Source organism: Trifolium pratense, linkage group LG7 (genome assembly GCF_020283565.1).
Source record: "Trifolium pratense cultivar HEN17-A07 linkage group LG7, ARS_RC_1.1, whole genome shotgun sequence".
NCBI classification, from domain to species: domain Eukaryota; kingdom Viridiplantae; phylum Streptophyta; class Magnoliopsida; order Fabales; family Fabaceae; genus Trifolium; species Trifolium pratense.
The window spans coordinates 44542146-44565721 of record NC_060065.1 but is presented as its reverse complement, the minus strand read 5'-3'; the positions used below and the strand labels follow the sequence as shown (position 1 = coordinate 44565721).

Here is a 23576-nt window from a genome sequence, read left to right as displayed (position 1 = left end):
TAAATGTGTCATCCATAAACATAAAGAAGAACTAATTAATATCATAATCATAATTTAACTAACAAACAAGAACTAATTAACTTGATAAGCACAGATTAACTAACTCCAAGTGATAAAAATCAAAGAAAGGATTAATTACCAAAATCGCGACCGACGATGCAATGCCAAGTAGGGCCATATCTGTTATCAAACTCATTCTTCATCTCCTCAGCAACATCTCTGTCAAAACGGTGCTTCTTAAACGCCTGATTAATTCAATAACAATGATTTGAAGAAAAGATTAAGACTTTATGAAACTAGAAACCATGAAAAGCAAAACCCAGAAAGAGAATCCAAAACAATATAGAAATGAATAAGGAACTAACGGCAGTGGCAAAATCAAAGGCTTCTTTTTCAACTTCAGCAATGTTGGGAATGATGGTTTCCTCGGAGGGAACAGGTGACGGTGGTGGTGAGCTGGAAATGGGGTTTTCCGGTGGAGCTCCGGCAACGTTCTTGTTCTTGTTTTTTCTCTTATTCTTTTTGGCCATATTTGTTTCTTTCTCAGCAAGTAAAGGAATGTATTTGTGAGTGTTTGAGGAAGGATGCTTAAAAGAGTATCACTCGTTTGAAAACATTCACTCCCTCCACAAATATATAGCAAATGAAAATATGAGAAAGAAAAGTTTAAAAAGGTTTAAAAAAAAGTTGAAAAATTGGAATTATGAATTAATTTACAAAATTATCCTTAATTATTTTTTTTCTTTCTTAAATGCACTTTTGACACCCCAAATTTATCAATTGTACGAGTTCGGCCCCTTATAATTTAACTATGTGATTTTGACCCCTCAAATTTACTCATTTTATGATTTACTAGCCCCAAGTCAAATTTGAAAGGGGGATATTATTAAGAAATATTACTTCGTCTTAAATATAAAACCCTTTTAAGAATTTTTTATGCCTTTTTATAAGACATTCTTTAAATTTTTAACTATATTGATTATTTCTTTATCAACGTACATCTAATTTACTTGCTTATTTTTCTATAATTTACAAAAAAAAATGTTATGTTAATAACATAATAAATTGCATAAATACTTATATTTTGAGAAAAAGTATTTCTTTAGAGGGGTTTATGTTAAGAATATAAATAGTTAGCTAGATTTTTCTTCAATTAGTTAGCCTTTCTATTTCACTTAATTAGTCTTTATATTAGTCTGTTATTAGTTTATTAAAGTCGGTTAATACCAAAAATTGCTCTATTTGTCCCAAAAAACTCTTTAAAATTTTTATTTAATAAATTATTTATTAAAAAAATTAAATATTTCAATTTCAATATATTAACTTCACACATTTTTAAAAAAAATTTAAATGTTAAAATCTTAATTGCCTTATCATTTTCAAAAAAAATTAAATGTTAAAATTCTTAATCGTCTTATCCACTTCTAATTCTAAGTTGAAACCTTAAAAATCGATATTTCACACACCTACAAGCTTCCATTGGCCATGTCTAAACCTTTTCAAACACCATTACACTAAGCTTCTATTTCTCCCATATACAATATTCCCCATGTCCACCCTTATGCAATTCTCAATCAAATTTTCACACTTCAATTTCCTCCATCATGGTATATACAAAACACAACCCACTTTTTCTTTCTCTCATATACACCCAAAGTTTACATCTTTTCATCTGGGCAGCTTCAGGCTGAGAGCAATCAGAGTATGCAGGAATAGAAGCTCCTTTTTGGGAAATACAGTGTTTAAAAATGGGGGTTTGTTGGAGGAGAAGAGGTGCAGGAAGGAAAAGAGAGTTGTTTTGGTGAAAAATAATCAAGGGTTTGGTTTCAATGGTGGTGGTGGTGGTGGTGGTGGTGGAAGAGATGATGGTGGCACTGCTAAGATTTTGGGAAATCTTGCTTTGGCTGTTGGGTTAACTTATCTTTCAATGACTGGACAATTTGGTTGGATTTTGGATGCTATTGTCTCCATTTGGGTATGTTTATATCTCTTGATTTGGTTTTATTGGCTCATATTTAGTTTAGAGTTTAATTTTGACCGGTTTCGTGATTTTAGAAGTTGTTACTATTAAAGTCAAGTGTTTTTAATGATATGACTTAGTACTACAATTAATTGAATGTGTAGAAAATCTTTACATTGAAAATTTTAATGAATTAAATCCTATAGTTTAATGAGCTTATAATTTTCTTGAAGTATTGGTTGTGTGTATATCAATTGTTCTGTTTATGCTAGAGAAATAAGCAATATAGAATCAAGTCTCAAAGTAGGAATTCTAATGAATGGAATAGAATTCGGTACAAATGAGATTATGCAAACATAAATGAGAGAGTTTTGAGAGAAGATAATTTTCCATTCATTCATTGATTGATTTTCAAAGTGAGGCACAATGCCTTTAAATACAACCCTAAAGGATAAAAATGTAAAATGACATAAAATAAACCATTATTTAAAATAAACTATTAATCTAATATTATTTCCTGTTACACCGTGTTGACCGAGTACATCTCCTATGCCCATGCCAGAAGCATCTGTCTCTAACACAAAAGGTTTAGAGAAATCTGGCAAAATAAGTACAGGTGCAGAAGTAATAGCCATTTTTAAAGCATTAAAGGCCTTCATTGCACTATCAGACCATTGAAAACTGTCTTTTTTGAGAAGATCGGTTAATGGAGATGCAATGGTTGTATAGGATTTGATAAATCTCATGTAATAACCAGTCAATCCCAAGAATCCTCTAAGTTGTTTCAAAGTAGTAGGAATAGGCCATTGTAAAACTGCCTGAACCTTAGCCTTATCCATAGTCACGCCCATGCCTGATACAGTGTGGCCCAAGTAATCCACTTCAGACATACCAAATGAACACTTAGAAAGTTTAACAAAAAGTTTGCGATGAGTCAACAGTTTCAACACAGTTTCAAGATGACATAAATGACTGGTCCATGTAGAACTATACACCAATATATCATAATAAAAAAACAAGGACAAACTTTCTCAGCACTTTCTGAAAAACCTCATTCATCAAGCTCTGAAAGGATGAAGGAGCATTGGACAATCCAAAAGGCATAAAAAGCCACTCATAATGTCTATGATGTGTCCTAAAGGCAGTTTTGTATCTATCCTTAGGATTCATGAGGATTTGATGATATCCCGACCTTAAATGCAACTTAGAAAAGAACTTAGCACCATATAACTCATCAAGTAGTTCATCCACAGTTGGTAAGGGAGAGCTATCTTTAATTGTGAGAGCATTAAGAGCCCTATAATCAGTACCAAAACACCATGTGCCATCCTTCTTTTTAACCAAAATGATTGGTGAAGGAAAAGGGCTAGTACTAGGTTGAATAATGCCCTGTTTTAACATATCTTCCACCATGATTTCAATTTGAGCCTTTTGACTGTGGGGGTACCTATAAGGTCTAATCTTGACAATTTTGGACTCATCAAGCAAAGGAATAGAGTGATTTTGTAATCTCTGTGGTGGTTGGTGGTGGGACTTTGAAACAGATGACCAAAAGTAAGGAAAAGTTCAGTCAAATCAGGTGGTAAAGAGGGAGATAATTCCAAGGGAGGAGTAGTTTCAGTCGCCATGTTGAAACAAAACATAGTATAAAACTCAGCAATGGCATGTGTGTGATTCAACCTAGCTAAATGGTGGAATTGTGCAGGACCTGGGGAATGCGGTGCAGTGCCTTGTAATGTGACAAATTTACCACTGAGGAAAAACTTAAGGCTTAAAGCACTATAATCAGCCACATGAGGCCCTAATGTTGCTTAACCATGATGAACTAAGTATCAAGTCAGCACCAGCAAAAGGCAGTAAGAATACAGGAATTTGCATATCATGACCTTGAACTGACACACTGAGATTGGAAATCTTACCTTCAGCCACCATTTTGTGTCCATTCCCCACCAATACATTAAAATTGGAAACTGGTTCAATAGGAAGCTTCAAAAATTTGGCCAACCTAGGTTGAAAAAAATTATCAGTACTGCCACCATCCACCAAAATCTGCACATCTTTGCCAAGAACCTGCCCAGTAAATCTCAATGTACCCAATGATGAACAACCATTCATAGCATTCAAGGACAAATTGTGATCAAGGGAATCAGAGTTTTGCTCAATTGAAGGTGAAAACTGCTCCCCTGAATCCGTATCAGACTCAACCGATTCAACATCATCTAATTGAAGCAACATAAGATGTTTGTTGGGACAACGGTGTTGAGGGCTAAATTTTTCGTCACAATAGTAACAAATTCCTTTCTCTCTGCGGAGTTGCATCTCTGCAGGACTGATATTTTTGATGGTTTTGGATTTGAGAGGTGAATTGAATGGTTTAGTGGTGGGAGTAGGTAAAATGGGTGGTTGCTTTAGTGGTTGATTTGTGGTGATGGTTTTGGTGTAGCTGGAACGAGGGTGTGTGGACGTGACAGATTTGGGGTTAGAGCAAAACTTATCTTCAAATAAGCAAGCAATCGCAACAGCTTGAACCATAGTAGGGGGTTTTGAGATATTACCTCGCGTTTTAATTCCTTCTGCAATCCACTGATAAAACAATCGAGTAAAGCTTCTGGTGTGAGACCAGTGGAACGGTTGGCCAACGCCGTGAATTCCAGATAGTAATCATCCACGGAACCCATTTGTGAGAGATTAAACAGAGTCGTTCGAGGACGACCAAACACAGATGGACCAAATTCCAGTTCAATGGCTCGAGAAAGCGCGTGCAATGAAAGGATTGGGTGGGCGCGATTCAGCATTTGATACCAGGGTATCACTGTTTGATAGAAGTAAACAGAAGTGATCGTCAAACGTTCTGGGTCCAGTGTGTCGTAATACTCAAAGAATTGATTCGCACGGAAAATCCATTCAAGCGCATGTGAACCGTCAAATCTGGGAAATGCAAGTTGGACACTACGAGTGTGAAAGGGGGTAGTTTGGCGTGGAGACCATGGGTGATGGTAGATGAAGCTAGCGATTGGAGTAGAGTTTCCATGCATTGAAGCACAGAAGAGGTGTCAATGATGGAGGAGCTATGGTTTGCAACGGTTTCAGTGAGGTGAGAAAGTTGGATTTGAATTTGAGTGTTTATGGTTTCTGTTAGTTGTGTTAGCTGGGTTTCGATAGTTGTAATGTGTAAGAGTGAAGTACAAAGGAATAAGGGAAAAGATGCTATTATTAAGTACCAAAAGAGAAGAGTACAATCAATAGCTATGGTGGAATTGACATAAAACCGAGAAATTATCCCAAAGGATAGAGAAGAGAGAATTCAACTAATCATTCCACACCCAATAAGAACCATCACACCTCCCTTTTTAAAGATATTTGGGATTGGGCTTCTTGACCCTCATGCTTTTCCTCACCTCCACCCCTTGTGGAGATTGTGCCATGTGTTCTTTGTCCTTTTCTGCATTTGGCCCCACCTTAATGATTGTAATATCTTCATCAATCATTGTCCCGATGATTGGCTCCCTTACACTTTTTTATGTGAGACTTGGGTTTTTCTCAATACAGTACAAGAAGCTCCGCACTATTTGTGGTTTAGATAGCCTTGCCGTATGAATCAAGGCTGTTTTTGCAACTAGAATCAATGACCACTAGCTCTAGCTCACTAGTGTTGTTGAGAGTCTCATATTGGATGAGATATGACCTGAAAAGTGATTAGAATTGAAAGACATTCATCATCTTAGAAGCTGGTTTTGTAGAGTTTATTTAGGCCCAACCCAAATTTTAAGAGCTAGAAACCTTACTGTTGTATTAAGGTCCATCATCTTGCAACAAGATAGATTATTAGCAGATAAACAGAAAAAACAAATGAGAATACTCAATCAATTACTACATCCGGTCCTTTTATAAGAGACAAATGAGTCAACAGAAGTTGATGTATTTGGTTTATAATATGGGCCAAATACATCGGCTTTTGTTGACCAATTTGTCTCTTATAAAAAGGACCAGAGGGAGTATTATATTACTTGTTTATGTCAGAAACTGGCTGAACTAGAGCTAATCAAATAGGTTTACAATTTTAAACTACTTGTAGAATCTTCCCTTCTCCTGATTACAACATTCTAAATCTTCTGATAAAACTTGTTATGAATCCAAATCTCATCTAACATATCCAAAAAAGCAAGAAACAACACAAATATCAGTGTGTCAACTAAATAAAAAGAATAGGGGAGGGGAAGAACAGTCAGTCAGCAAGGGAAGTAAGTGTTACATCTTAAATGTTTATCTAGAAAATTGTGTGATGTAAAATCTTCTTGTTATCATCTTGCTATCATCTTACTGATGTAAATTCTTCCTCTTCAACGTAAATTATATCTTTTTGTCCTTAGTTTATAATGTCTTTTAGTAAATTTATTGCTCCAAAATTTATACATGTAATTCAATCATCTAACTGTTTTGAATTTTTTTTCTCATTTTTCTTTTATTCACATGCAGATCTTTGTAGTGTTAGTACCGATAGTAGGTCTTGTTGCTTTCATCTGGTGGGCAGGAAGAGATATAATGAAAGGCACTGTGAGGATTCTTCAAATCTAGCTTTGAAAAACTTCTTGCTCTTTCAACTTTTACACTTTTTAACTTATGGAATATATTTCTTACATTTGATTTAGTTAATTAGATATTGTTGTGTCTATGTTGTATATGCAGTGTCCAAACTGTGGAAATGATTTTCAAGTTTTCAAGTAAGATATGTTTTATATACCTCATAATAAGCTACTTATAGATGATTTATTTTGAAATAATTCGAACTAGTCATGGTTACTTTATAATTTATAGTGATTCTCTTTTACAGATCCACTTTGAATGATGAATTGCAGCTGTGCCCGTTTTGCGGTCAGCCTTTTTCTGGTAAGACTGGATGTCTTTCTTATGTTCTTCTTTCCTTCGCTTTCTATCAGTATTAAGAGGAACTCTTTCTAGCTGCGGTTAGAAAATTATTCGACGTGTTTCATTTTAAAAATCAAAATATGCATATTTCTCACTGTTGAAGAACTTTTATTTTGATCTCAGTTGATGGCGATGAGTTTGTAAAGGAATCTGTGAAGTTTTCAAACCAATCTACAACATTTGGACAAGCATTCGACAATTTCTCACGTTCTAGAAATGGTAACATTCTTCACAAGGCTTGTTATCTTCCCCCTTAAATATACATTTTGTTTAAATGAAACTTTCTTCCCTGTCTCTTTAGTCTTTATTATCCCTAATATTTTTTGATGATGATAGAGCAATCGATTTTCCCTGTCTCCCTAGTCTTTATTATGTCCTTGTTTCTTTTATTGCAGACAACGATTCTGGTAGAGCAATCGATGTTGAAGCCGAAATAAAAGATGCAGATTGAGTCTTCACAGAGTATGGTTTATCTAACACTTTCACTGAATTGCAAATTTCATAGTTATGTTTAGCAATCACTTGAGGATAGAACAAAAACAGATTTTTCCTATGCAAACATAATGAGAACACTTTGATATTTTTGTAATTAAAAGTGAAGATAGATAATATTTTCTCACGCCAAACAGACTTAAAATTTTAGGATTCTAGTTCTGATGTGAAGCATGTTTTTCTCAATGTGACATTATGATACGAATCTATCCGCTCGTTCCTCTTATAAACTATCCAATGCTCGTACCTATGTAGCTATCTCCTCATGGCTTAATTTTGGAGTAATGTGAACCAAGTGAAACTATTTCCGAAATCAGTTACGAAGAATCTGGAATATCAGCGCATTTTAGTGATTAGGACTAAATATTAATTTGATATTATGGTAGTAATTTGTATTCAACCATTTGGATTTTAAGTCACAGTTGAGTATGTCCTTAATATAAAGCAGATATATTGTTGATGTTGTGGTTCTTACTTCAATAACTCACCAAATACCTTAATGAGATTTATATTTCATTTTTCAGGGTGAGTATACTGAAGTCATGTCTCATTCAGTTAAACGTGTCGTGGCTTGCATTTTCTGGGTGCTTCAGGCGCAACGAGTGAAGCCACATATTAGAGAGAAGAGTGTAGTGAGCAGAGTAACACATTGTAAAATGATAGGAATAGTGAGCTGAGTAGCATTACAATTGTAATATAAGTTTTGATAGTGATGTTTCTCTTTCAGATATCACACTATTATTTTGGTTTATAAAAATGCTTCTTCAATTTATTTATTTTTGTTACAAAATCAGCAGGAATGTAGATTGCATCGGTTAGGGTATATGTCAGACAACTCACACTTCAATTAGGTTATCAGTTAAAAATTATCAATCATCAGCCATAAGCTATCAGCTACAGCTAGCTTATCAGCCATAAGCTATTTTTGCCAAACAGAGTCAACGTCAAATTGTGTACATAAAATAAGAAATAACCCAGAACTTCAATAACCCGGAACAATGTTTGATTTATGTACAGACGTTCTGGGGTGTAATGAAAGTAACATCATACCCATGTGTCCACATTTACCTTGTACTCACTCTCTCATGATTATTTTTTTAATTTTTTATTTAAGAGTGAGATTGAAATCAAAAGAGAGATAGGGTTCCACTTAATTAGGTTTAGGTTTGCTGAGAATTCTGTTGTGATCCTTAAAATCTGGCGCGGGAGAAACAGCAAGAGGGCCGCACTGCAGATGGTTTGTTTCCGATATCTAGACTGTTCAATTAATTCCATGGTCGAGATTTGCAACAGAAGATCAGAGATGCATATTTAATTTGTTTTAACATTTTTATTTTGTGCTTCTATTAACATGTTAATAAGGGAAGTAATAGAATCATATCACAACTTGAGTGGTAGAAAAACAAGAAAGTTCAAAGTTAAAAGCCAAATTCAGGCAAGCCAATTTATCAGCAAGCAGGCTTGTATCCCACAAAGTGTTATAGCTTATTACCAAGACACATAAAATACATAAAAACATCAATAGAATAGATGTAATTAATCCTAAACCATTGCTTTAAGTGCTATGTAAATACCACTAATAAAACTGCCCAAAACTGGCTTCCCCTTCATAAAGATAAAAATCACTAACTCCGACAAAAGCCAAGTAGTGCCTCAGGCCTTGTTTGGTTCTCCAACTTTCTGCAGTAAGACATGGCAAATAATTTGTAAGAAAGCTTCATGAACAGATCAAGTACTTAAGGTGCAAAAATTATATCAAAAAATAAAAATTTCTGATGATACATGAATAACAGTCATATTGAACTTCTTATATGGAAAAGTTGTGTACCTCTTCCTTCTTGCCTCCAGTGAAGAATTTGTAACTACCGTAAATGAGTACACCCCATCCGGTCAAAGAAGCAATCACAAACTGCAACATCAGAAAACTTGGTGGTGAAACATTCAATATATTTTAGTATGACCAAATATAAAGAGAAACAGGTTTATGACGCCATGAGTGAGGCAATCAAAATGTTCACAAGTGGTATTGTATTACTCAACCATCTGCCTTGGTATAGTAGTTCAATGGCTAATCAGTTCTCTCAACACAACTTGAAAAACTAGTTTATGTTGTTCATTATCAGATGTGTTGTATCATATTTTTGTGTATGAATAATTATATTAGGAGTACGTGTGTGTGTGTGTTGTGTCTGTGCTGTTTTAAACGAGGCAAGTTCCCTTAAGGGCCCGTTTGTTTAAGATTAAAATAAAAGTGATTATCAGAGAGATTGGTTTCAGTTACATGTCTAATTCCTCAAAAAGCCGTTAAGAAGATACTATCACGGTGGGTTTTTTTTGTCAATACTAAAATGTCTCAGCATCAAAATGTGGTCAATCTGGAAGAGATCTTAAACTAGCATGAGAAAGACTTTCTAAAAACCGTAAGTTACTCACATGTTCTTCTTTCCACTTAGATGGGGAGAGTGGATCCTGCCAAATGTTCACCCTTGGAGGTCCATGATGATCTGTAACATGTCAACATTATCAAGTTAATATAGGCAATTAATTCTTAAGGAAAGAAGGGGAAATATTTCACTTTATCAAACACTTCATTAGCTTCAGCACTAGTTTATATTCAATTTAACCAATTTTTGAAACTTTAAGTTCCACTTCCATAGCCAAACATCATGCAAATCCACATTCTTATTAAAACTTTCAAACCGCATAAACTAGAGCCTAAATTACAACACCTTTACTAAAAACATTCTTAATATCAGTCAATATAACATTAAACTCGATATAACATAATGCTCACCGCCAGGATGACCACACTCAAACACATAAAAAAAAAAAACACTCAAACACATAACACAATGCCAGAACTTATTATAAACAACTACGTATCAATGATTTTGAATCTTCATAGGAGCTTATACATAGAGATTACGCTGCCGTAATGCATGTTAATGCAAAATGACACTATGTGAGCATTTGAATAATATACAACTTAGTTAAATGCTTATTGTATAAGAGTGGTAGAAGCTTATTCTACAATCAAAGATTAAGTAAATAAGAATAATTCCCGCATAAGCCGGAACAGCTGAGAATGAGCCATATAGAGTAGCATACGAAAATAAATGGCAAACAACTTACAAACATATAAGTTATTTTCACAAGCTCTTCCACATATTTACACAAGTGTTAATGTTATCACATAGGATGCTATAGCGTATCGTAACTTTAACAAACCGCTACAGCTATGTGATACACAATTTAGTACAAAGTGTTGTCGATTAACAAATATAGAAGAGCTATACCGTAGTATTAGTAGCATAGCAGAATTTGAACAAACAACAAATTTTCGCAATCCATGATATAAGCTCAAATGAGTTATTCCAAACAACCTTATGTATGGTGAGGCATAGGTTACCCTTAAAAATTTGTGGATTTATTCAACAACCAATGATAATTAGCCACATGAGTAAATTTGCAAGTGGTACCCACAAACTAACTTATATATTCGCCTTGAATATTTACTTATGTGGCTAATTTTTATTGGTTGTAGGGTAAATTACCCGCAATTCTTCAAGGGTAATCTAGAAAAAAAAACCTTATGTAAACATAATCTCTATGAATGAACTAAAAATTCCATTTTCCACAAATTTATTTTACCACATACTTTAACTAAAGATGAAGACAACCACGGCATAACAAACCCGCTTGCAGGAATATGCGATTTAGTACAAAATGTTGTCGATAACAACCATAGAAGAGGTGTAACAATGTGGCATAACAGAATTTGAACAAACATAAAATTTTCACAATCAGCGATATAAGCTCAAATAAGTTATTCCAAACAACCCTATTTAAGCACAATCTCTAAAAATAAGTTAAAAAATCCCATTTTTTTCCACAATAATTGGTATAACAAAAATCCCATTTTTTCCCACAATTATTGGTATAACTTCTGAAGATCATTAAGCTACACATAAAATTGATCTAAGAATCATCTTCTTGACAAATCTCACACTAAAATGACAAAATTTAATTAAAAAAACAACAATATTGAAATTAGCAATTTAATAATCCAAATCAAATGCCCAATTTACTAGGAAGAGTAAATTTTGGATCAAAAGATTTGAAATTTACAATAATAACAGAAAACCCTATGAGGAAAATAGAATGAAGGAAGAACAGAGAGGGTAAAATACCGGCAGAGCCAGCCATGCCACGGCGATGAAGGAGTGAAGTAGATTTGGGTGTGGAGAGGCGTCCGATATTGATGGCTTGTCGAGCTGCCGCTGTCAACGCCGCCATGTTTCGGTGCTGATTTGTTTGTCTGATTGATTGATTCTCACTTCTCAGGTCTCAGCTTTGTAATGCCACACACAAACTATAGTGACCACAACCCATTTTATATTTACCTTTTTATTTCCATCAAATACTTTTATTTTTATTTTTTTTTTCACCTTATCTATCGGCTCACTAAACTTTCTAATGTCATTCGAAGTCAGCTCTGTCATTAAGTGATTTCAGCCCATTTACCATCGCAGTTACAGCAGATCGGACTATAGTCATCCCTATCAAGTTTAGTGTCAATCACTACTCGACCAAGTCAAGAAAATATTTTACAACCTCTTTTTATTTTAGGCTTAAATGCAATTTTGGCCATCAAGTTTCACAATTGCTTGATTTTGGCCCCCAGGTTTTAATTGCTTGATTTTAATCCTCTAAATTTCACAATTACTCGATTTTAGCCCTCCAATACTCGATTTTAGCCCTCCAAGTTTCAATTGCTCCATTTTGGCCCTCCAAGTTTACCCCCTTTTGCATTTGTGTCCAAAAAAAAGTATTTTAACATTTTGATACAAAATTTCAAAAAAATCTTTAAAATCCAAGCTATTTTAAATAGTTTTTCATAAAAATCATTTTAGAGAGATACTATTTTTTAAAATTGTGATTTTTATTAAGTTAAAATCTCTAAAATGAATATTTAAGTTATGGAATGTCAAAATTATTTTTTATTCATAAAAAGATAATTTTTTTTTGTCAAGTAGTTTAGCTGTATAAATTTCATCCTTAAGGTGGATAAGTGGGATGACCCTCATGATTGGGGTTCGAAACCCGGCCCCCTGCATAATTAATGCAATGTCCTACCAATTGAGAGCTAAGCTCACAGACCATAAAAAGATGAATTCGAAACAACTTTTACTATTTTTAATTGACTTATCATAAAAATTATTTTTAAAAATACAAAGAAAAAATCACTTGTTTTAAAGCTAAAACAAACACATCAATAATTTATGTAATTATATTATGTGTTTTTAATATCAATTAATCATAATGATCGGTAAGAACATACCATGTAATATGCAGAGATTATGTTCGAATCTTGATACTCTCAATTATTCATATTAAAAAATGAAATTCTAGCCACTAGACTACTTGACAAAAAAATATTCATAATTATCATATTAATGTAAATTTTTTAGACGATAATGCATTTATTTACTTTCATTTGTCAATTTTTTTAAAATGTTCAATTTAGTTAGTTTATTAGATTAATATTTTTTTCTCCTTTCGTCGTCCTATGTTAAATTTGAGACTTCCAACTCCTTTTAACTCTTAAATCAAACCAATAGAAGTATCCACCCTCTCAATTGTATTTTTTTTAAACCACTAAGTTCAAGTCATTAATGAATAATGAACATTATCAAAAGACAAATATGACTAACACAACTATTAATCAATTTCCACCCGTGCTATTATTAATCAAGACACGGGTGGAAATTGTGTGTGGTGCGACGATTCGCCGGATTGTTGGTTAATAAATCTTTCGCTATTCAATTTTTTTTTTAACATCTATAGCTCTAAAACATTATTGATCAAAACCCATCATCAACCCCTTGCAAATGACCAACAATTCTATCATAATAATGGAACAAATACCAAAAGATGCAACATATATAGCCAAAAATGAAATTTCCATAAATCAATGGTCACGATCACGAACCACACCTCGACAAGCTGCAATTGGCACCGTGTTTGGTCGCTGCACCATCTCGATTTAGCTTTAAACAACCACTAACAAGAGAAGACCAGGCTAAATGCAAAGTTACTAACGTCTCGCGAAAACCACTAATAAATCATCTTCCTTTGGAGAAGAGCTATCCACATTGATCTATAGCTAAAATGTTCATTAATTAGATTTTATTTACGCGCTTAAACTCTAAATTACTAAAACTTATAGCATCTTCCTTTGGAGTATGAGTATCATATATGATACGATCATGTATAAACTACTTGATAATAGTGTATGAACTACTTGATCAATATGCTTTTGCATATTGATCTTAAAAGAATAAAAATACTAAGTAAAAAAAACAGCACATCCTTAGTCTCTAGTATTAAATTAATTAATTAAAACTTACAAGTGACACAAAGTTAGTAAACGCAGATTTTGGTCCACAAAATCTAAAAAATTGACACTGTCCGTTTTGCCCTAACGTATCAATGTAGTCAAGGATCCAAAGTTAGCTAAATATTAATTTTAAATATTTTGACAGCTACATCACTTAACACATAAGTTCGAATGTATGTTGAATTGTTCATAAGAAATTTAAAAGAAAACTCAATGTTTTATACATTTTCCACACCAAAAATTACATACTCAATGTTCTATACTTTTATAATTGCACTTTATTTTCTCATACAAAATTTCATGATTACAAAAAATCATATTAAGCCACATTTACTCGAGTTCCATTATTGATGGGAACAATTCTTGGCCGGACTTTACTTATCTCGCGGCCGAGTTCTGATCACCTGGATATCGTTCCCATGGGAACCAGAGAGTTAATACCAAAATATTAAGCCACATTTCATGGTTGAACTTGAATAACTTAGTGAAAGTCAATAATAATAATAATCTTTCTGTATAGAAGCTGCTCATGAAAGTCTTTGTCCTCATTCTAAAGCACAAAGTCAACTTCCATTACCTCTTCTTGTTATATTGTAATTGTTTTGACAATGTAAAAGATGCCACAAAGAATTCCAGCAATTCATCTTACTCACGTTCATGTTAAAAATCACTAGAAAAATAACCACTTGGTGAGTTTTCTATTAGCATAAAGATAGTATATAAAGAGAGGCCACATTCATCTCTTTCATTGATCTATCAAACAAAACAAAAGATTAATCATGGATGTCTTAAGCAACAAAAGTTTAATGTTTGTTTTGTTTTTATTTGTATTTGTATCATCATGTGTTATGTGTATCAATGTTGATACTCAAACATGCACCAACCGAAAGAGCAGTTGTTTTCTCAAGAAAATGCCTTGTCCGGCTCAGTGTCCTTCAAAATCACCGGTTAACCCAAGAGACAAAGTTTGCTATCTTGATTGTGATTCTCCTTTGTGCAAAACTCAGTGCAAAAGTAAGATTTACATACATTTTCTTATATCTTATAGTGGTTGCGGTCGCGTTGTGATCCTTGATATTGTGGAGAGTTACAGTCAAATGCGACTGACGCAATCTCAATCACAATCACATTGCGATTTTAGCAAGATAATTATGAGAGATCTTATCTTTATTGTTCTGTTGGCCTTGAATAGGATACATGTGAATTTCATAAAAGAAAAACATATTTTTGGTGTTTTGATTCCATTTTTTTGTTTACCATTCATGATATTTTGGATTTGAACAGGTCGTAAACCAAATTGTAATGGTCGCGGATCTGCATGCTTGGATCCTCGGTTCGTTGGTGCGGATGGCATTGTTTTCTATTTCCATGGAAGGAGAAATGAGCATTTCAGCTTGGTATCTGATGTCAACCTTCAAATCAACGCTCGTTTTATCGGCCTCAGGCCAACAGGGAGACCAAGGGATTATACTTGGATTCAAGCATTGGGAGTCCTCTTTGATTCACACAACTTTTCTGTTGAGGCCACGCCATCTTCAATTTGGGATGACGACGTTGACCATTTGAAGCTCTCTTTTGACGGAAAGGAACTCGTAATTCCAGAAGGTCACCTGTCTACATGGCAATCCGAGGAAAATCAACTAAGAGTCGAGAGAACATCGAATGAGAACGGTGTCATGATTACCATCCCAGAAGTTGCTGAAATATCTGTCAATGTGGTGCCTGTGACCAAGGAAGACAGTAGAATCCATAACTATCAGATTCCTAATGATGATTGCTTTGCTCATTTGGAGGTGCAGTTCAAATTCTATGGTTTATCGTCCAAAGTTGAAGGAATTCTTGGTAGGACTTATCAGCCAGATTTTCAAAATCCGGCAAAGCCAGGTGTGGCAATGCCGGTAGTTGGCGGGGAAGACAAGTATAGAACCACGTCGCTTGTTTCTGCCGACTGTAACGCTTGTATATTCTCTTCTGCCAAAGATTCAATGCAGGAAGGCATGGAGATAGAATTTGGTATGATGGATTGCACTAGTGGTGCCAGCAGTGGTAACGGTATAGTTTGCAGAAGATAAATTTGACAGTTTCTATTGTTCGCCTTTTTTTAATGATTGAATGTTGTAACTAAGAAAAAATATTTCTGTAATGTACTCACTACTCAGTGGCTAAAAAATTATTGTTTTGTAACCATATTTCCTTTTGAATAAGTGTATTAATTTGTTTGCTTATAAATGATTGAATATTGTGATGATTATATGAAAGGTTTCCTAAATTCATACATTATGATATTATGCATAAGCTATGAAGCACGAATATTCCTCGGACTAGGCGCATCCTAGTGTGGGACACACATGAGTGTCCAACACCGACATATATGATTACATTGAATTATGTCATTTTCTTAAATTATTATCAGTGTCGACGTGTCAATGTTGTGTCTGGTATCTATGTCCGTGCTTCATAGTGCATAAGATCAAAATCATTGTTGAAACTTGAAATTATGAAAACACCTTGAATTGCAATTTGTGAGAGACTACCAACAGCTGATAGAAAAAATTGCATGAACCTTTATCTATTTACAGCATTTCTTATTGTACGTGTAAGATAGCCAAAGTACGATTGAGCAATTGACATGATATATTTGCTCACATTCCGGGCGAAGGTCAAACATTTCATTGTTAGGAGAACAATGTACTGAACACAAGTTATTTCAAAACTTGATTTTGTCTTTAGAATTCATTTTCTTTGCTTCTAGATCAGTAATTCATGTTAAAGATCTTCTCAGCAGTTTTCTCTCATTTTCATTTCTTGGATTTCATATTGAATATATCTCTTGAGAATTACTAGAAAAAAGAGAAAAGCAAAGCAAACTAACTTATCAGAAGCAGTATCTTTTGAATAGTTGATTTGTTTTCTGAGGAACTTTTATTGTAAAGTGAAAGAACTCTTGATTTCCTTATACAAAGTACAACAGAACTTTATAGATAACTTACATACAATTTCTAACCAACTAATTGCTCAAATATATTATATAGTAACGTGCTTATAGGGGAAAAAAAATAAATCAAAAAGGATTACAAAAGTGATAACGAAACCGAAAATAACCTTTCATTTATCGAGCAGGACTTTTCAATTAGTCCAAGGCCAGAACAGCCACACTATACTCAAATGCGTATACCCAGAATGACGGATACATGAAAAATAAATCATCTTCCACGTGGATTTACCAATTGTGAGAACACTGCACTTGTAGCAGCGTCTTCTGCATCTTCGTCCGTGACAGAGTTGCTTCCATCAACCATACTGACACTGTTATCAAAATTCTCAAGACGTGTCAACTGAATTCCGGTAATGTGATTCGTGCTGTTATCTTCTGGTTCCGTGAGTGCTGATGAGGTTTCTTGGAGCTGCAAAGCATATTCAAGGTTCCATAAAACATCTCCCATAGATGGCCTATCCACTCCATACTCAGCCAAACACTTCTCCGCCGTCTCCCCGAACTTCTTGAGCGAAGCAGGATTGACCTTCCCGACAAGTTGTTGATCCATGATTTGATCGAGCATTCCCTTTTTCTGCCAATTCATCGCCCACTCGGCTATATTAACCTGTTCCCTAGGAAGGACAGGGTTCAAAGCCGGTCTTGTGCATAGCACTTCCATTAAAACTACTCCAAATGAATAAACATCTGATTTCTCTGTGAGTTGTTGCCTTCTAAAGTATTCTGGATCAAGATAACCGAAACTACCTTTAACAGCCGTGCTCACGTGAGTCTGATCAAGCGCGGGACCGGTTTTGGAGAGGCCAAAGTCAGCAACTTTAGCAACAAAGCTATCATCTAAAAGGATGTTTGTTGTCTTTACGTCTCGATGAATTATGCTTTGCGATGCACCGGTGTGGAGATAATGAAGTCCTCTTGCTGCTCCGATGCAAATATCGAGCCGTTGTTTCCACGATAGAGGTGGTAGATCAGTTCCATACAAATGACTCCTGAGGGGACCATTAGCCATATATTCATAGACAAGAATCATTTCTGACCTCTCATCACAATAACCAATTAGAGACACAAGATGACGATGCCGAAGCTTCGATAACATCTCAATTTCCGTTCGGAATTCAGCAAGACCTTGTTCAGATCTTGGATTTCCCCTTTTGACAGCTACAGTGGTACCATCATCAAGGATTCCCCTATAAACCCTTCCGAAACCACCAACACCAAGAAGAAGCTTCTCATCAAATTTGTTGGTTGCGTCTAGGATTTCTTGGAAAGTGAAGAACCGCCCAAGATTCGTCGAAGAAATGAAGCTTGCAGTTCCTCCACTCTTCTGTGAAGTTGTTGACATTTTTGTCATGGTCTGAGAATTTCCATATAAGGGCAATGGCAGCCATGAATGACCACCCTCTTGAGGAGATTTCAAATTTCTTCTCGCCAACAAGCAAAAACACAAACCAATAAAAGCCAAGGCAACTAAAGCACCAGCGGCGGAACCAACGATGATTCCTATCTTGTTCTTGCTTGATTTTGAACTAGGAAGAAGACTCTTGACCGAAGAAAGTCCATCCAAGCTCTTCAATGCATTGCTGATTTTCATTATCTCCAATCCATTCATAGTTGCATTTGTAATGTCCGCCATTGTATCAGGACCAACGCTTACCGTCAAAGTGTTATCCGATGAGGCATTGGAAACAAAGTCCTTATAGTAAGGCAAAGCCAAATCATTAGTCAAAGATGATAGGTCAAGGCTTCCAATAGCTATATCAGTATTTATGAATACATTGAAAACTAACGTATTCATTGCCTTGCTAATAATATCGCAAAAGTGAAGCCGAACAAAATAGGAGAAACTTGGATCCACATCAAAGACCCAAGTAATGTTGAAATTTGAATTGGCAACATTTGCATCCCCCATTGCTTCAGCAGTGGCATAAACCCAATTAGGTGCCGTCTCAGCAGTAATGCCTGGTCGATACCTAATGCTTGAAGGGCTAGCTGACACATTAGTAACCGAGCTGTTCACATGGAGATACTTCTGATCATTCTCCCAAGTTCTTCCCAATGTATCGTTTTCGGCAGTGAGCAAGGTTCCTCCTATGTTCAATCGGTAAACGGTTTCAAAAGCAAGTTCCGAAAGGCCACTAAAAGGGGCTAATGGACTAAGCGACAATGCCTGATCGACAAACAAGTCATCTGGCATCGACACAACTTCAATTGCATTCACAAAAGCAACTGAACCATTCGAAGGAATAAAGGTTACAGTCAAAGTATCAGAGGTCACATTGATAGCATACTCCCTAAACATATAAGAACCGCTATAGTTTCTAAAAGTGAAGTTGCTTAATAAAACAAAATCATCACTAACAACTGTTATAGAAGCTGAAGTCAAATTATGGCTAGTGTTTGGAATAGGATAAAAATATAACCTAATCCAATGCCTACCTTGTTGAACATCAAATCTATAAGAACCTTTCTCACTGAAAATCCTAGCTGATTGGTAAATTGGAGATGGAACAACACTTGAATTAGAACTAGCAACAACAATTGAATTTCCAGTTTTCAACACAAGTGATGAATGCTGTGAATCGGGGACGAAAACACGATCTTGAAAATTGATACTTTTAGATGAACCACAAGCAATTAGGTAATTATCATGAGGTGTGTATAAGGCAAATGACACATTCACCAAAAATGTAATAAGAGTAACAACAACCAAAACAAGTTTCATCATCACCATTGTAGTTAGTTTGTAAGTTTCTCTCAAATCTTCTTCAACAACACCAACCCATAAACAGATTTTAAGCAATTACAATACCCTTTTAACTTCAAATCCCAAAAGCCACAAACTTGATGAAAAAAAAAAAAACCTGCAACAAAAACAAAAACAACCTCGGATCTATCAAATTCAATGCAGAAAACCAAACAAAACAACACACAAAGATTCTTCTAACACTGCAACACATCACAACACAACATAAACATAAATTTACTCAAAAAGGGTCATAATTAAAATCAAAAGTACACTTGACTTACCTATGAATGAAGCAAAATGTGCTTGTTGTTACAAAAAAAAAATTGTTGAATTGAAGAAAAAGGGTGTGACCAAGATTAATATTACGTGAAACCCATTACTGAAAAATGAATCAAGTTGAAGTTTTTAGTGTGGTTGCAATGCAATGCAACCACCCTTTTCCAGGCTGTTGATTAGGCTGTCAAAGAGGACCCCACAAAAAAAAAAGGTTTATGAATGAAGCTTCAAATTCTTACAAAACCAGCTGGTTGTGAAGATTTTGTGGAATCTTTGAAACTATAAGTGAGTGATATAAAAAAAAGTAGATTATTAAATAAAATATATTATGGATAAATAAAAAAAGTATTATGGAAGTTTGAGAAAAATAAGAAAAAGAAAAACAAAAGAACATGGTTTGTGGAAAGGAATATAGTTTTTTGGTGCTGCGCTGGGTTCAACGATATGTGGGGTCCATTTAACGCGGCTTAGAGAGTGACAGGAAGGGAGAGTTGGATGATCTGAAATCTGATGAAAGATTAGTATCAACAGTTTTTAGCTTTTCACCATAGTTATAAGAGGGTTTCTTGTTCATGGTGTAATAAATTTTGTTACTACTTTTTTGTAGATTTTTTGTTATTTTACTACTTAAATTTTTGTCATTTTTTACCTAAAACATCTGTTTTATTCATTATACCAAGGTATACAATAGGAGAATAATGAAAATTACTTTGATGAGTATACCAGATAGACGTCTTTATTAGAGAATGGACACTATTATTAGTTTGTCGTCTGGTAAAAATAATCTAAAAATTGTTGTGATTACATAATATAGTTCTATAATCATGAATAATAGAACTATACTCTAACCATATAGTTTTGCGTCGGAGCAAATCATCTACAACATTTTATAATCATGTTAAAAGATAAAATCTTGAAGACCGACAACAATGATTGAATAAAAGACATTAAACAAACCCTAAGTCAGCAATTCGTCCTAGTCATAACAATTTGTCCGACAACAATGATTCATATTCGACCGTTTGAAGTATCAAAGTCACAAATTCGTCATAGTCATAACAAATCTTCCTCGCTCATTTCTTGCACATTCCAATATATGAGCATTTGTTGTTATTGGAAGGTGGCATCATTAACGTTGCATTTGAACATGAGGCGGTGGACACTGTCTCCCTTGTTGTGATGAAGTGTTCCTCGGATGCTATCGTTAACTTGGTGAAAACATTGCCAAGAGTTGAGTAGATGTTAAACACGTAAAATTGTGGTTTCCATTGGTTCATTGTTGTTGTCCCACAACTTCACATTCTCCTTTGCAGATCCATCAGACGGACAAATATATCCTATAATTGCATGAATGCATGCAATTTTGACTGCATCAATCCAAATCCCTCTTTTGACATGTGCTCTATGTTATCATGTTGAACAATATAGACACTTGAGATTTCATTGAAACTATGTAAAACCTACATAAAAATATTAGAGAAAACTTCGGTCTAATGCATAATAGATTGTAACAACAGCCAACAACACCGGATGTTATATGGCATTCAAGAAACATGTGCCAAAGATTTTATAAATCATGTTCACAACAAATGATCATTAAAAGGGCATTGCACACCCTTACATTCAACCTAGGTCACGTAGGAAGAATTACTCTACCAAGTCTCCACATAAAAATTTTAATCTTGAGAGGAATGAGTAAATTCCAATGTTTAGGCAAATCTCCAAATATTTTATTCTCATCACCATTCACTAACCTTCCATTACAAACTCTATATAAGCACTTGATAGTGTTAATTCCTTTATTATCACATCTCCAAATAATTTCATCAACAAGATTAAATCGTAATAAATAAATTTTTAGAATCCCTTCATCATTTAGAGTGATGAAAAATTCCTAATAACATTTTAAGTGTCTATCATGATCAATCAACACTTAAATCCAACATCTAATTAGTTCGACCGTGAGGTTAAAAAAGTTTGGCTACGAATTGTTCTTACTAGAAATCAAACTCGGATTCTGCCGAACGATCCATACTAGAGATAACTCATTAACCATTTAAGTCCAATTTTTTAGTTTAGGTAAACTTTATAGTACATGAGTAAAACATGTATTGCATCATATATATACACATGTTAGTTTTCATTAGATCAATGAAATTTATCATCATATCAAATAAGATATAAAAGAATTAATTGATTAAATACATACATACATATATGCAATATGCCAATATCATTCTACTTGTCTACACAATAGACAAAGCATTCCTTGTATGTTTATATAAATATAAAGATTATGAAGGATATTTAAGGTACTGTACATGATTCATCACAATTCACACATGAGCATTTTCCAGCAAGTAGTACTATAAAGTATAGTTTACGTGTATTAAATGTTATGACATTTATATGTAACCTAATTAACCTAAGCACATGGCTTCACCCTCGCACCCGAACAATATCTCTGTTGGCCACCTTCAATCTCTTATTATGTCTGACTCATATTTCTCTTTTAGATGGTACTACTTTTTTTAGTTGTCTCTTGGAAGCTGCATGGCTTTCAAAATATCTCTAATTTACTCTAACTCTAGTGCAAGTTACCGTTAATGATTTACTAATTACCGTTAATAATTTAAATAACGATGAAAATTAAAGACTAATTAATAAATAAATTTATTTTTCAAAATTAATATTTTTAATATTTAGAGCAGAAATTTCAGAATGATTATTTCAACTTTAATGAATTTTTATGTTTCTTTTTGACAAATAATGAATTTTTATGTTTTTTTAAAATGTGCTTTGTTCATCAAAATATTTAATTGGCAATAATGTAAAAACCATAACAGTTACGATGAATCCAAAGATCTAATAAAAACAAATTAAATTAATTTTGATTTTTTAAGTTCGAGTTAATTGGGTCAATCTCTATCGGTTCAAGTGTTATAGTTCAAAATCGATCATTTATCTACCTATAACTGTAGAGATTAACCATGTAAGTCAGATAAAATCGAAAATGATGTTAAAGCTTTCTTATAAGAAAATTTAACATCGCTACATCTTTAGAGCTGGATTTGAACTTGAGACCTCTACTTAAGCTTGAATAGATTTCTTACGATCTCATCCAAGTGAAAATATGTAGGTATTACTAAAATATATGTAGGAATCGGTGTGTTTCCATGAATTTAGTTCAATTGGGGATATCGTAAACATATACAAGAGTACTCGGAATTCAAACTTCGAACTTTGGACATTCAATTTTATTCACTTTTTAAGGGTGAAATTATAGTCACTAAACTTCTTTAAAAAATAGGTATTATCGGCGCGTGTTGTCAATTAACAAGGGACGTTCTTCATGCTTGCTAATTAAAATAAGGTGATTTATTCTTTTTTATGAATATAGACATCTTTTATCTTCCTTCATAACCAACTCCTAAGTTGAATTTATAAGAAGAATGACAAATAAAATTGTTCACGCATTTTTTTAATTAGGGTGGTCATATCTCTAACTAATTACTAATTTTTATCTATATATATATATATATCAAGATTCTGTAACATGTAAAATCTAATATCTCGCTTGGGCTTTTGCCCTCTTCATCATCAAAAAAAAAATAAAAATCTAATATCTCTAGTTAATGCATATGAAAAAATATTTATCCGGAAGAATCAATCCTTTAAATGAATTTCAATTATCTTAAAATGATTAATTTCAACGGTTGCACGAAAGATACTTTTGGTTTAAAAAAAAAAATCTATTATTGCTAATGAGGCTGGGCATATG

At 34.0% G+C, this 23576-nt stretch overlaps 4 protein-coding genes across 4 annotated transcripts; 2 read left to right on the top strand and 2 right to left on the bottom strand.

Moving 5' to 3' along the window:
• Positions 1-1424: 1424 nt before the first annotated feature.
• On the top strand, positions 1425-8150 carry LOC123895223. The gene is made up of 7 exons (XM_045945458.1): positions 1425-1975; positions 6437-6514; positions 6647-6681; positions 6792-6847; positions 7010-7105; positions 7282-7348; positions 7903-8150. Exons 1-6 carry the CDS (start codon positions 1550-1552, stop codon positions 7335-7337), a joined length of 747 nt encoding a protein of 248 aa, XP_045801414.1. The 5' UTR covers positions 1425-1549; the 3' UTR covers positions 7338-7348; positions 7903-8150.
• Positions 8151-8770: 620 nt separating this feature from the next.
• LOC123895222 lies at positions 8771-11760 on the bottom strand. Its single transcript, XM_045945457.1, has 4 exons — positions 11569-11760; positions 9812-9882; positions 9207-9287; positions 8771-9058 (listed from the first exon to the last, which is right to left on the bottom strand). Exons 1-4 carry the CDS (start codon positions 11672-11674, stop codon positions 9032-9034), a joined length of 285 nt encoding a protein of 94 aa, XP_045801413.1. The 5' UTR covers positions 11675-11760; the 3' UTR covers positions 8771-9031.
• Positions 11761-14417: 2657 nt separating this feature from the next.
• On the top strand, positions 14418-16022 carry LOC123895221. Its single transcript, XM_045945456.1, has 2 exons — positions 14418-14792; positions 15063-16022. The coding sequence occupies exons 1-2, from the start codon at positions 14558-14560 to the stop codon at positions 15848-15850; spliced, it is 1023 nt and encodes a 340-aa protein (XP_045801412.1). The 5' UTR covers positions 14418-14557; the 3' UTR covers positions 15851-16022.
• A 645-nt stretch (positions 16023-16667) lies between these two features.
• Positions 16668-20343, bottom strand: LOC123895220 (receptor-like protein kinase THESEUS 1). Its single transcript, XM_045945455.1, has 2 exons — positions 19801-20343; positions 16668-19634 (listed from the first exon to the last, which is right to left on the bottom strand). The coding sequence occupies exon 2, from the start codon at positions 19502-19504 to the stop codon at positions 16982-16984; it is 2523 nt and encodes an 840-aa protein (XP_045801411.1). The 5' UTR covers positions 19505-19634; positions 19801-20343; the 3' UTR covers positions 16668-16981.
• Between the last annotated feature and the right edge of the window lie 3233 nt (positions 20344-23576).

Bases quoted from the DNA above. Each gene is read 5' to 3' on its own strand.
- LOC123895222 (XM_045945457.1), bottom strand. From the start codon at position 11,674: ATGGCGGCGTTGACAGCGGCAGCTCGACAAGCCATCAATATCGGACGC. The intron at 9,288-9,811 runs GTGAGTAACTTA...CTGATGTTGCAG, and splicing joins CTAAGTGGAAAGAAGAACAT to TTTGTGATTGCTTCTTTGAC. The intron at 9,059-9,206 runs GTACACAACTTT...GTCTTACTGCAG, and splicing joins CTGGAGGCAAGAAGGAAGAG to AAAGTTGGAGAACCAAACAA.
- LOC123895220 (XM_045945455.1), bottom strand. From the start codon at position 19,504: ATGGTGATGATGAAACTTGTTTTGGTTGTTGTTACTCTTATTACATTT.
- LOC123895221 (XM_045945456.1), top strand. From the start codon at position 14,558: ATGGATGTCTTAAGCAACAAAAGTTTAATGTTTGTTTTGTTTTTATTT. The intron at 14,793-15,062 runs GTAAGATTTACA...GGATTTGAACAG, and splicing joins GTGCAAAACTCAGTGCAAAA to GTCGTAAACCAAATTGTAAT.
- LOC123895223 (XM_045945458.1), top strand. From the start codon at position 1,550: ATGTCCACCCTTATGCAATTCTCAATCAAATTTTCACACTTCAATTTC. The intron at 1,976-6,436 runs GTATGTTTATAT...ATTCACATGCAG, and splicing joins ATGCTATTGTCTCCATTTGG to ATCTTTGTAGTGTTAGTACC. The intron at 7,106-7,281 runs GTAACATTCTTC...CTTTTATTGCAG, and splicing joins TTTCTCACGTTCTAGAAATG to ACAACGATTCTGGTAGAGCA.